The 13,459-nt window shown below is 50.9% G+C and overlaps 1 protein-coding gene across 6 annotated transcripts in view; it reads right to left on the reverse strand.

Moving 5' to 3' along the window:
- CDK5RAP2 (CDK5 regulatory subunit associated protein 2) overlaps positions 1-13,459 on the reverse strand; it is a 172,428-nt gene that overhangs the window by 53,074 nt on the left and 105,895 nt on the right. For all 6 annotated transcript variants that reach the window (XM_086683857.1, XM_086683856.1, XM_086683853.1 and 3 more), the window contains 2 exons: positions 7,003-7,435; positions 1,561-1,792 (listed from right to left, as the gene is read on the reverse strand). In XM_086683857.1, coding sequence (XP_086539983.1) covers positions 1,561-1,792; positions 7,003-7,435 — 665 coding nt within the window. The remainder of the gene's footprint in view (positions 1-1,560; positions 1,793-7,002; positions 7,436-13,459) is intronic.

Raw genomic sequence — 13,459 nt, forward strand, 5'->3', positions numbered from 1 at the left:
TCTGCGAGCCACACGGCCTCCATCACAACCACTCAACTCTGCTATCGAGCGCAAAAGCAGTCACAGACAGGATGCGGAGGAATGTTCCTGTGTTCCGGTAAAACTTAAAGGCAGGCAGCGAGCATGGATGGCCCAGAGGCCGCAGTTTGCCAGTCCGGCTATAAAGCTGCAGTCGGGTCATGTGACTCTGCCGCTCCAAACCCTCCAGCAGTTTCCCGTCTTAACTGGGCGAAAGACAAAGCCCTAGAACGACCTCCTAGGGCCTCCCTGACCTCTTTCCCTCTTCCTCTTTCTCACTCCACTCCAGCCACATAATTGGCCTTCTTGCTCAACCAACTGCCCAAATTCAAAGCAACATCAGGGCCTGGGCCCTTGCTCCTTCTGCCAAAAACGCACTTTCCAAGCTGACTGACGATTCCACTCATTTCCTCCCATTTTCCACTCAAATGTCCCCTCATCAGGGAGGCTCATTCCATGTGTGGTAGCAAACTCTACCCCATTCCACGTTACCCATGCCCTTGACCCTGCTTTCTATCTCTCCCCACAGCACCTGCCATCTCACATACAGCTTGTCCACTTATCGGCTTATTGTCTTCCTCCCCACAACAGGAAGGGAAGCTGTCCACACACTTAGGTCACCTGTTTTGTTCACGATCTCCCCAGGGCCCACAACGGTGCCGGGCACACAGGAGGATGTAACCACTGCTTTTTGAATAGATAAATCAAAGACTGCTTGGTATTGGGTGTTGCTATCATTTGCTTGCAGCAGAAGTTCAAAATCAGGAGTGCACGTGTGCTTTTGTGGACTCACGAACCCTCTGAAAATGAGGTACGACACTTACCTGTGTGCTCACCTACACTGCTCTCTGGTAACGGCTGGCAGCTTTCTTCAGACTCTCGAAGGGGGGGTGGCCCCAAACCACTGTCACTGTTCCAGCCGAGGGGACGCTATCTCACACGCTCCCTCCGAGTCTATGCAGTCTAACCTGGACACATTTTAACCCAGGGGCCCTCCATTTTGGGGGCTCCCACGAGTGCAGAAACAGCAGATTCAAAGTGGGTGGGGAGGCAGGCCACTTCCAGAGGAAGACGTAAGGTCAACAGGGCTGGGAATTAGCCCTCAGGAACCCAAAGTGATGTAGCCTGGACATTCTAGAAAACCCCACCACGAGGACTCTCGCTTACACACGTGACTTACCCATATGCCTGAGGCTTGCACAGACAAAGCCAGGAAAAAAAAAAAAAAAACCCAGATTGAAATCATCCCACAGCCGGGGTACCCACAGACCACCCCAAGTGAAGGCAGCGGTGACCTCACAAGACCCGCGAGCGCTTACAAGTCCCCTTCACGCGGACTCCAGAATAAATGAAAACAATAGATTCATTTCCCTTATTGTGTTCCTTTGATTGTGTGTTTGTCAAGAGTCAAGATTAATCACTGTAATTCATAAAATTTATACTCAAGCTTACCGCAGTTCTACACAACAAGGCTGACATTTCGAGCAGCTCTATCGGGTTGTTTGTCTCGCGCACGGAGAACACATTTCTCCCGGTGCTTACCTTTCAGGAGCGTTTTGTCTGGCGCTGGCCTCCCCTCCATCATCGCTTCAGCCAGAATTAACTTTTGCCGAAGTTGCCTGTTGCGGACTTTAAGCTCCTTCAGCTCCCCCTGCAGCTCCAGGACCTGGCCCTGCAGCTGGGTCACCAGCTCCTGGGTGGCGGGGAGGCGGTACACATTTCCTAATGACCGGGACGCTTTTATCAGGATGGGCAAGCGGGACTTCTTGGCATCCTGAAGAGACACACGAAAAGGACAATGAATATACGTCCTCTGGTCACGCAGGCAACACGTCCTCAGGCCGACCTCGTACAACAGGATTCAAGCCGGCCGTCCACACTTCTGGTTCCTACAGTGGCATCTAAGTTTATCTCCCGGTCTGCAGAATTCGTGTCTTGGCAGGTTCTTCGTCTGACTGGCCGCCACCAAGCTTTTCCTCGTCGACACCCGCTTGGCCCTGGCCCACCGTCTCCGGACACGGCAGATGCTCAATACACGGCAGTCCTGTCCTCAACACGATCTTCTGAGGAGCACCTTCTTGCTCCTTCTCTATTTCCTCCCCCCGCCCCACCACTCGGTCTAAGCCAACCTGCCTCCCGCCCCTGCGAGGCCACCAGAACCACCTCCCACCGAAGTTCTCCCTGGCTACCGAGTCACTGACCCCGCGGCTACCGCCCGGGCGGGCTCAGATCTCCCCACCCGCCTGGGGCAGGCACCTTCGTTTCCACTGGCCAGCCCAGCCCTCAGCCCCCGCTCGCGCCACCCGAGCCCCTGCCCCAAAGCCACCCCACCTCAACACTCTCGGTGAATCACGCTACCATTCCCTCACCGTGCGTCCCAAACCTGCGAGTCCTTATCAGACTGCCCTTTACGCTCATCACCCACGCGCCCCACTCGCTGGGCTCCACGGATCCCTGCCCCCGAGTCGTCTCTGAGGTCTTTCGGCTCTCCTCGCCCCCCACCAGCCCCAAGACGCTGCTGGTGCTCACCTAGCCACGGCAACCACCTCCTGAGCGCCCTCCCCCATCCAGCCCTGGCCTTTCGAGTCCACTCTCCCCACTGCGGCAGGCAAGGCAAACCTACCATTCCTGGCCTCTGCTTAAAACTGTTGTAATGCTTCCCTGCTCCCTTATGACAAACGTCAAAATCCTCACCACAGCCTCCACGCAGAGTCACTGCCCCTCTCCTGCTTCCCTACGCCCACACACTCACCTTCTATCAGTTCCTCAGTGTCTGTGTTCTTTCCAGCCCAGGGCCTTGGCCAACACCGCCTCCTGTGTCTACAACACTCTTTCTTGCCGACCCCCACCCCTCGCGTAATCCCAATACAACATTAGGACTCAGCGCGCAGGTGCCTTCCTCGGGAGAATGGGCCTTGACTTCCAAGACCAGGTCAGGTCTCTCTGTTAAGGACGCTCACCGCCCCCTACACTGGTACCATTATAACTAAATGCCTGTGCAATTACTCGTCTGTCTTCTGCCCTGGCCTACAAGCTCCAGCGCTCAGGAACTCCGCATTTCTTGGTCATGCTCTACCCACAGCCTTCACCACAAGAACATGGTAGGTACTCAACTATTTGTGGAGCTAACATACAAAAAATAATTTAAGAGGCCAAATGGGGGTGACTTTTGAGTGTGGAGAATTTTAAATATATTCAAAAGCTGGGGAAAGGGACCAAATCTAGAATATACGGACAACTCTTACAATTCAGTGACAAAAAACACAAATAACTCAATTAAAAGATGGGCAAAGGATCTGGCTGACATTTCTCAAAAGGAGATGGAGTTATGGCCAAAAACACATGAAAAGATGTTCAATATCACTAATCACCGGGGAAATGTAAATCAAATCACTGTGAAATATTGCCACTCCCAACCCATCAGGACAGCTTATAATCAAAATAATAACAAGTGTTGGCAAGGACGTGGAAACACTGGAACTTATCATGTTTCTGGTGAAAATGTAAACTAGGAGCAGCCGCTTTAGAAAACAGTTTGGTGGCTTCTCAAAAGGTTAAACAGAGGGCCACCGGAGGGCCCAGCTGGTTAAGCGTCCAACTTCAGCTCAGGTCATGATCTCACAGTTTGTGGGTTCGAGCCCCACGTTGTGCTCTGTGCTGACAGCTCGGAGCCTGGAGCCTGCTTCGGATTCCGTGTCTCCCTCTCTCTCTGCCCCTCCCCTAGGCTCACTCTGTCTCTCTCTCAAAAATAAATAGGTTTTTTTTTAAAAATTAAAAAAAAAAAAAAAAAAAGGTTAAACATAGAGTTACTACCTGACCCAGCAATTTCACTCCTAGGTATTCACCCAGGAGAAATGAAAACACACGTCCACACAAAAACCTGTAGTACGTGAACGTTCGCAGCGACGTTATTCATAATACCTGAAAAGTGGAAACAGGTCAAACGACCATCAACTGACGAATGCATAAATTAAATGTGCTACATCCATACAATGGGCTATCGTCTGGCAATAAAAAGAAATGAAGTACTGACAGAGACTACAGCACGGATGCACCTTGAAAACATTACGCTGAGTGGAAGCAGTCGCCAAACATCACACACCGTATGAGTGCATTCATATGAATATCCAGAATAGGCAAACATAGAAAGACAGAAAGCAGATTAGTGGTTGCCGACAGCTAGGGCAGACAGGGGAAATGGCAAGTGACCACTAATGGGTCAGGGTTTCTTTTCTGGATAATGAACATGTTCTAAAACTTATTACGGTAATGGTTCCACAACTTTCTGTGTATACAAAAAGAAAACAAAACAAACCACTGCAACTACATACTTTAAACGGATAAACTGTATAATATGTGGATTATACCTCAATGAAGCTATTATTCTTTTTAATTTTTTTAAGCGGAAGAGAAGGAACCTGAGAGGAAAACAGGAAATACTTGGGACCCTGGGAATGATGAAATCAGCAAGGTCTCCCAAGAAGGAAAAGGGAGGCAGGAGCCCTGCTTGCACGTTCTAGGATGTACGATGCTTTCGAGCACGTTCTCCCACAGTCCTCAGGCAAACTGCATTCCCAGAGCTCGCAGGATAACAGAAATTACCAGGCCTATTTTCCAGACCAAGAACCGAGATGTCAAACAACCCGTCCGAGGCCATACGACGAGAAGGTTAGAGATGTGGACCTCGCAACGGCTCTTCAGCCTCTGCTGCTCAGTTAAGGAAAGTGAGACACTCTCTGTCCTGAAATTCGAGGGAAGAGAACAGGTTCGAGGACAAGAACAGTCTGAGGTGGTGAAGGGGACCAGCTGGGAGGAAGTGCATGCCTCATCAGAGAGGACTGGAAAATAACAGTCAATTGCTTGGTCCTCAGTCTCCACCAATCTTTATTCTTAGATCCAAATCTGTGTGTCATATGGCAGGAGAAAAGATATCTGCAAGTACACAAATGCCAAAGCCAATTTCAGGCTGGAAGACTGCCGTCAGTCAACCTAACGCGGGTTCTAAAATAACACCGCACAAAATGCTACCTTATGGACGCTGAGCGGAGTCCCACCTACCACCTTATTAAAGATGTCATGACGGGACTCCTCACTTGGCGGTGGAAGCGGGCCAGGAAGGCTCACACACCGGGCTCGACCTGCACACACACGGCCACGTACGAGGCACTAGCCGGCGCTCGCCACGCACTTCCTCAAGTCGCCACTGCGCCAGCCTCAGGTTCCAGGTCACACCCGTCCCATCCGAGCCACTGAGAAAGGTGAGCGGTCAGGCCTGAAGCAATCCCAGGTACGTCTGGAATGGTGACAAGAGGGTTCCTCCCTTCCTGGGAAAGGGTTGTGTAGAATATCCCTGTCTGCCTCTGAAGCTGGCCTCCGGCCTCCGGCCCTCCTCTTCCTCCTAGCAGCCGACTCGCTCTGGACCATTTTCTGAGCCTTTCCGGGCTTGTATTTTTCATGTGTAAAATGTAGGGAATACCTACCTACCTCATCTGCTTCCTGAGAAGATTAAATGTGATGATCTAGCACAAACAATCCTGGCACAAACAGAAGACACTAAAAAATAAACACAGTTGCCTTCCTTTTGAAGACACGAGCAAGAAGGAGAACTCCAAACTAAAAAATAAATAAGTAAATAAATAGTTTTTAAATATATTCAGGGATATTAATAAGTTCATTCGATTTTGCAATTTTCCTACACAAAGGAGGCTATCCCCCGCATAAACTGGGAGAAAAAAAAAACACCTAGCTTTCCTAATACACAGGTACAAACTAACAGGGCTGGGGGCAGATGAGAGCGTTTCTATCCCAGCCAAATTGCACAAATTTGCATCTGGAGTACCGTTAATATAATGGCAGTGTCTTTTTTTTTTTTTTTTTTTTTTTGTCTTTACTGATATCTTTAGAAAACCCTTTTCTAGAAATTACAGTTTTGGTGCATAATTTAAAACAATCAAAAGCAATTTTGCTAATGATGTATCTAACTCCCTTTGGTATGCACAAAAGCAGTAATTTAGTGGTCAGAAAATAAACTTAATTCTCCATTCTGATGCTATGAAGCAGTGTGTACAGCTGATTTCTCAGATACAAAACACCCATCAGAAACAAGAACACCAACAGCCATCGCTGGAGCTCTATTAGAAACATGACCTACTTCTCCACCAGAACACTCACATCCCCCTGCTGCAGGGACCAACCAACCCCAACCCCTCGGCCCAGGAGGATTTCAGTAAAAGGTCCAATCGAACACTGCCAAGAGAGCCTGGCTTTTAATAATCTGGCATCTGTGATGGTATTTGAGGAGAAGCATAGAGACAGCATCTTGACCGAAGCAAAATGCACTCACCCAACAAAACCGGACCCTACCACTTTGGGCCAGCAGGAGCTGGGGGCCAGCCTGGGAAAGGGCATGGCTGTCCCAGCTCCACCCTTTAACTGCTGGCTACCTGCAAGCATTCAAAATCTGGCTTCCTCAGCTCTGACAGGTGTTGTAAGGATACGAGAATGTAGACAAAGCTCACAGAAAAGTACCTCTCCACCAGAAAGTCTGCGTAGGAGAAAACCTAGGTTCTCGGCCCGACTCGGCCCGACTCAAGTCATCACAATTTCGCTGCAACCTACAAAAGTAAGAGTCCACCTGGAGGTGGAAGTCATACAATTTCTGGCACATTCCCCACGATGGAATTCTACAAAGCCATTACCAGGAAAGATGTTCCTGGTACACGGCATGAAAGAAAAAGCTACACAAACAGATACATAAATATGACTCTATAAGGAAACTGCATAAATGTCACGCTATAGAGATAAATAAGACTGGGCTGGGGGGAAGGTTAAGACAAAACACACACCTCCAGGTAGAGGCCAGACTAAGTACAGGTAGAGGGAGCTACTGGATTTTATATAAATCAAGTGGGATCAGAGGTGAGTTTTGAAGTCTTACCTCTGTATAAAAGAAGAAATTAATAAATAATATACAAACAAGCTTACTTTGTGGGTCCCACCAGGGAAGGCAAGGGGGGTGACGTGCCTCCCTGACATTGTGCACAAGTTCTCCGGCTGACCCTCCATGTGGAGCACGGCATCCGGCGGCTTCTCTTCCCAAGCCTCTCTCTTGCCATCTTGCTGGAATCCGAGCGTGTCACCCTCCACGGTCACTGTCTGCACGGAGGCATCTTTCAGTTCCGGCTTGGATGCTTCACCTGCCATTTCTAGCCGGGCCGTCCGAGGCGACTTCAGTTCATCGTGGGATTTGGACAACGAGTTGGGTCGGGTGAAATGTCCGAGTTCACCTCTCAGCTGTACAACCATTTGCCTGAGTGACGTCTCGGTTTTACCGTCAAGGTGTTCTGCAGAAACTCCCTGCTCTGCCAAGCATATTCGTTCCAGAAGTAGTTCACGCAGCACTTTCAGAAGGTCAGGCCTGTTTTTCCAAAAGGGAAGGAAATAGAAGAACTCGGTTTTCTTGTGCCCTACCCAGTATCCCAAGTTTTCCCAACTGGCCTAAAGCCTGCTTAAACTAAGCACACTGACCGCCCGACAAGTGCCGGGACCCACACCGAAGATTTTATCCCAGGTCACCTCATGTGACCACACAAGGGGGGTACTACCTTGTCTATTTCATGGACAAGAGGAGGAGAATTGATTTAACACAAGTATATACAGGTGAGGGGCCACGTGGCTCTAAGGACGCAGGCTGGGCCTAGAAAGGAGCAAACAGGGTCATCAAGTGTTGTTGACAAGTGAAAGGTCCGCCCGCCCCCAGCTCCATTCCTACATCCAGGGGCAAATACGGCTGCGGTGGATCCAGCCAACCTCGTGGACCCATCAGTGAGCAGGCCCATCACGGTACACAGTCAGTGCTCAGGAAATAGGTGCTGAATGAAGGGATGCTGTGAACCACTCATAATAGGAAGAGCAGTGGCTTTGAAATCACACGAAAAAAGGGGCGCCTGGGTGGCGCAGTCGGTTAAGCGTCCGACTTCAACCAGGTCACGATCTCGCGGTCCGTGAGTTCGAGCCCCGCGTCAGGCTCTGGGCTGATGGCTCGGAGCCTGGAGCCTGTTTCTGATTCTGTGTCTCCCTCTCTCTCTGCCCCTCCCCCATTCATGCTCTGTCTCTCTCTGTCCCAAAAATAAATAAACGTTGAAAAAAAAAATTTAAAAAAAAAAAAAAAAAGAAATCACACGAAAATGGCTTCAAGTTCTAACTCAGCGACTCTTTGGAAGGTCAGGCTCCCCCGCCACAGGACAGCGATGAGGATTCAACGAGAGGGTGTATAGGTAGCAGGTCCTTTCGTGCCCCTGGCCACATGCCCCAGGCTCCCGTGGACCCCAGCTCAGTCCGCGTGGATGCCGTGTGGACGGCACCTGGAGACACAGACAGTCCCGCCTCAAGCACTCCTGGCCTTTCTCTGCTGCACTGGAGCTTTTCCAGGGCTCCCTGATCCCCCGGCAGGGCAGTGGGAAGTGAGAACCAGTTTACATGTGGAGGGGAACCCTCAAGCAGCGGGGGAAGAGAGCTACTGGGGAAACGTCCCCATCTTCCAATGTCTGGAGAGACAATGCTGCGGCCGCCCATGGCACCAACCAGATCACTCAGGAACCCTTACTGGCTTTGCCTCTATTCCTACCTTACTCACTCTGCTCCCTGGAGTCATATCCCCAAGAAGCCACTTGTACCCGAATCCTTACTTCAGGCTCTGTTGTCCCAGGAACTCAAACAAAGCCAGCATGTAAAAGGCTGCAGAGCAGTTCAAGAAGAATCCCTGTGGGTGTTTCTTGTGCTAGGCCCTGGCACAGGCACTGAGGGTGCAAAACTGCCTGCAAGGCCTTAGCCTGGGTTGGAGACAAGGTATGTCAACAAATCATTGCTCCACGGGGTAAAAAAAGCAAACATGGGCCCTGCACAACTTTTAATGGGTTACGGAGCCACGATCCCAGGGTGTCCAGGGCAAAGGGAAATGGGACATTCTAGGCCAGGCAAACAAGGGGAACACAGATGAGACATGCTGGAGGGTAAGGGGGTGAGGCTGAAAGCCAGGAGGGGGGAACTGAGGCGTGACAGCAAAGGCGAGCCACTGCAAGGCTCTGTGGCAGAGTGCCCAGTCACTCGTGTGCTTTGCAGGGGTGATTCTAGCTGCCGTGGAAAGAATGAACGGAGAGACTTCTGTCAAGGGGGAGGAGTGAGTACATTCAGGAAACCCACCCACCCTGCTCAAAACACACTTAAGTGACAGCAAAAAATACCTAACAAAAACATATTATAAGGTGCACTACAGGCCTCAAAGACAAGGTACAATTTATCCAAAGGTCAGAAACTGAGGAGGAGAACCACACATGGTGGAGAAAACCATGGAGATTTCAGGAGCCAGAGGGCCAAGCAGAGGTGACTGCAGCGCCCCACAGGGGGAAGACGAAGCACGGGGGACGGAACTGGCTGTCTTACACGGGCAAACCACGCACGGTCCAGACAGGCCACAACCCAAATGATCACAGTTCACACTCAAGAAAATAATATCAATAAAGCAACCTGAAGATTTTAAAATAACTATGTATAGGGGCGCCTGGGTGGCTCAGCCGGTTAACCACCTGACGTCGGCTCAGGTCATGATCTCACAGCTAATGAGTTCAAGCCCCGCGTGGGGCTCTGTGCTGACAGCTCGGAGCCTGGAGCCTGCTTCGGATTCTGTGTCTCCCTCTCTCTCTGCCCCTCCCCGCTCAAGCACTCCCTCTCTCTCAAAAAAATGGATAAACATTAAAAAAAATTTAAATAAGTATGTGTAAGTCATCTAAAACATAAAGGAGAAAAAGCTACTCATTTAAGGTGAAAAAGCGACTCATTTAAGAAAGAAGAAACCAGGAGACTGAGGCAGAAAAAGAAGAAAAAAGGGAACAGAGCGGGCAAGGAAAGGAGAGGCCAGTGGGAGAGCTGTTGTTAACTTCCAGGAAAGGGTTACCAGGAGGAGAGGTCGGGGCAATCGGTAGTGGTAGTGACAGGGGATGGAAGAGGCCCTCATCCGTGTTGCGCCCTCTCTCTTCTCTCTGCAATCCCTCCAGCCTCTACAGACGGCTCCCTGGCCGTCCCCCTCCCGGTGTACCTGCCGCCACTCTGGCATGAGCCCTGGTCTCACCTTCCCCGCTGAGCCCTCTACCGGCAGGGGGAGGCCCTACTGCTGTCTGGATTCCCATCGTCTAGCTCTGGGGCAGAGGCGATTCCATTCAAATCACACAGCCACAGCACGACGAAGCAGGGTAAAAAATCAAACAGCTTACAAAACAAAATTAAAATGTATGGTGCGTTTTTCACTCCTAGTATGGAATCATCTAGACGACACAACCCATCTTAAAATTTAGTAAATCCAGACTTTAAAAATATTTCTGGTACTTTAAGCACGTTAAACTAAATTTTCCCTTCCTCTCCTTCCTTTAATATAGATTAAAAATAATGACAATCGCTATTCAGCTAGCCAAAGGAGGCCTGTTACTCACCACAAACAACACACAGTGAAGCCCAGGGAAAAGACTTTACAAATGGGTAGTAAGAGGTGGCGAAAGAGGCCATTACAATATACTAAAGTGGGGTTGCTGTTAAATAAAACATTTCAAGTGTTACTTTGCCAGGAATCTGAGCAACGGATTCATTAAGCCATCGCTGTGATCAGGACCTTTTTAATGGTTCAGTCGAGGGTCTCGCCAGGGCCCAAACATTGTTGATACACCCTTCCTGAGAATCTCTGCCACAGACAAAAGGTGTAAAGGGAGACGAACGGACGTTTGTGAAACGCTTAAGTGTGTCAGATCCTTTAAATACACTGACTACATTCATCGTTTTTTAAGTTCATTGACTTGAGAGAGAGAGGGAGCAGGCAAAGGGCAGAGAGAGGGAGGGAGACGGAGAATTCCAAGTGGGCGGCAGGCTCTGAGCTAGCAGCTTGGAGCCCGACGTGGGGCTCGATCCCCAAAACCGCGAGATCACGACCTGAGCCGGCATCGAAACGCTTAACCAACTGAGCCCCCCAGGTGCCCCACACTGACTACATTTAGTCGTCACCGTGAGACGAGGAGGTGAGGCAATGCTAACCCCATGTTACACATGAAGAAACGGGCTCGTAAAGATTCAGCATCCCTTAGCAAAGGGGCAGAAAAAAGACCAGAAGAACCGGATCTTTCGGACTCCAAAGAATCACTACCCTGTTTCTAATTTGCTAATTTTTTGATCATCTGCACTCACTGAAATATTTTATGGAGCACCTCCCACCTGCCATGTAAGGCAGCAGGCGCGCATGGTAAAAGGAATCAAGGGGCTCACATTTCATTAAGAAGACAGACAGACATTCAGACATACGTCGATAACTAAATAAGACCAGGTAGAGCAATGATAAGTACTATGAACTGAGGGAGGGAAGCGAAGGAGGGAGAAGGTCCTGAGACCGTGTGTAGAAGCAAGGTTTCCTGTTCGTGGTCAGCAACAGAGCTGATGTCTGGCCGAGACCCCACCAGTCACACATACACCTAGGAAAAAGGCCCTCCGGCTAGAGGGAACGGCCACGGCAAAGGCCTTGAGGTGAGAACCAGCCAGGATGCCTGAGGAGCAGAGAGGAGGTCTAAGTGGCCGGAGCTCGGTGAGCAAGACAGGGAGGTGATAAGGACAGAGAACTAGGCGGGAGCCAGGTCAGGAAGCTCTGATCTTACTGTAAGGGCAACGGAAATCCGCTGGAGGGTCTCAAGCATGGAACGGAATGATCACTGTGGCACGGGGCGCCTGGATGGCTCAGTCGGTTAAGCGTCCACGTCTTGACTTCAGCTTAGGTCATGCATGATCTGACGCTTGGGGAGTTCGAGCCCTGTATCAGGCTCTGCACTGACAGCGTGGAGTCTGCTTGGGATTCTCTCTCTCCCTCTCTCTCTCTCTGCCCCTCCCCCGCTTGCTTGCTGTCTCTTTCTTAAATAAATTAAATTAAATTAAATTAAATTAGATAAAAATAAAAAGGTCACTGGCCAAAAAAAAAAAAAAAAAAAAAATCACTGAAGCCTCTCTATGGCAAACGGACAGTAGAGGAGGTCGTGCTGCCGGAGTCCAGGCGACAGACGGTGACGGCCTGGACCCAAAGGGAACTCCTGAGCGGAAGGCTGGTGTTTCCCTGACCGATCAAAATCCTGGTTATCCCAGAAAATTCACCAACAGCTCCTAGCACTTACTTGCTAAGGGAAAGTCAGGTTCCCAGAGGTCGGCTCCCGTGTTTACCGCCACGCCAGCGGCATGCAAGGCCGGCGTGAGGGTGCAACGCGACCGGGCACGTGATGCCCGGTGTGTGTGCCGGACGGGGGTGCCGACCACGGTCGGGCCTGCAGGAGGGCCCTCGGAGCCACGAGTCCACTGTCACGGGCCTCAGAGGTGCACCATGAAGGACAGCTGTCCGGAGAACAAGACGGAAGATTCAGGCTGGTGTAAGAAAGCCTCTTCTGACACTACAAGTGGCCAGTGCGGCCCAAAAGCCTACAGAACAGTCACCTGCAGGGCACAGGTAACGGAACCACGGACTGTCACAAGCTTGCCCCCTGGCAGGCAGGGCGTTGGCCCAGAAAATGCTTTCTGGAAAAACGTTACTAGGTTTGCGTTTTCAAAAATCAAGAGACTTAGAATATAATTTGGGGGCTTCCACTGAAAGACCGGAAGGCTGCGAGCCCCTGTGCTCACACCGCAACCGTCAGTTGGGCCTAAGAAGCTCCCGCCCACCAGCAGGGAGCCACCCCCCCAGCGTCCCACATGCCCACCACGGCCCGTTGTTCTTCCCCCTCCATCCCCCTGCTCACATCACCCAGGCACATCCCTAGGCGCTCCCCAGAGGAGAGCTGCATCTTCGAGCTCTGATGTAACGTGTGGGACCCTGACGTGGAGAAAATCCTCCAACTCTCAAGCGTCAACCACGGGCACCTAACTCCCTGTGACAATCAGCCAGCAGAGGCACTAGACATGTGACCCCAAGAGGATGCGCGCTAGGAAAATGCTGGGCGGATGCCAGGGACTGGGGAAGGGGCAGCCTGCCTGAGCTTACAATGACAGAATGCCCCAGTCCTATTTTAGCTACAGAAACGCCGATGAGGCTCAGTCCACCGACGGGAGAGACAGTGGGGTTCCTGGCTCTTGCCAAGAGTCACGGGCAGGAGTTAGCGGCTCCGTTTCTCTGTCTACACTGGAGGAGAGCGCAACACTTTCACTGAACACACACCACCCGCCTGCCATTTTCCTTAAACGGTGTTTTCTTCCTCCTCGCGGCTCCCGAGGAAGTGGCCGGAGAGGCCGGGGGGCCCTGAGAGAGGAAAGCGCGGCTCCTTCTGGCCCCAAAGCCCAAGCAGCTGTCACGACGGACTCGGAAGAATGGGAAGCGGGGAGGGGGACAATCTGCTCCCAAAGGTTAATTTTAAAAACACGAACGTGCGGAACG

This window comes from Puma concolor, chromosome D4, assembly GCF_028749965.1.
Source record: "Puma concolor isolate L17-30 chromosome D4, mPumCon1.1.hap2, whole genome shotgun sequence".
NCBI classification, from domain to species: domain Eukaryota; kingdom Metazoa; phylum Chordata; class Mammalia; order Carnivora; family Felidae; genus Puma; species Puma concolor.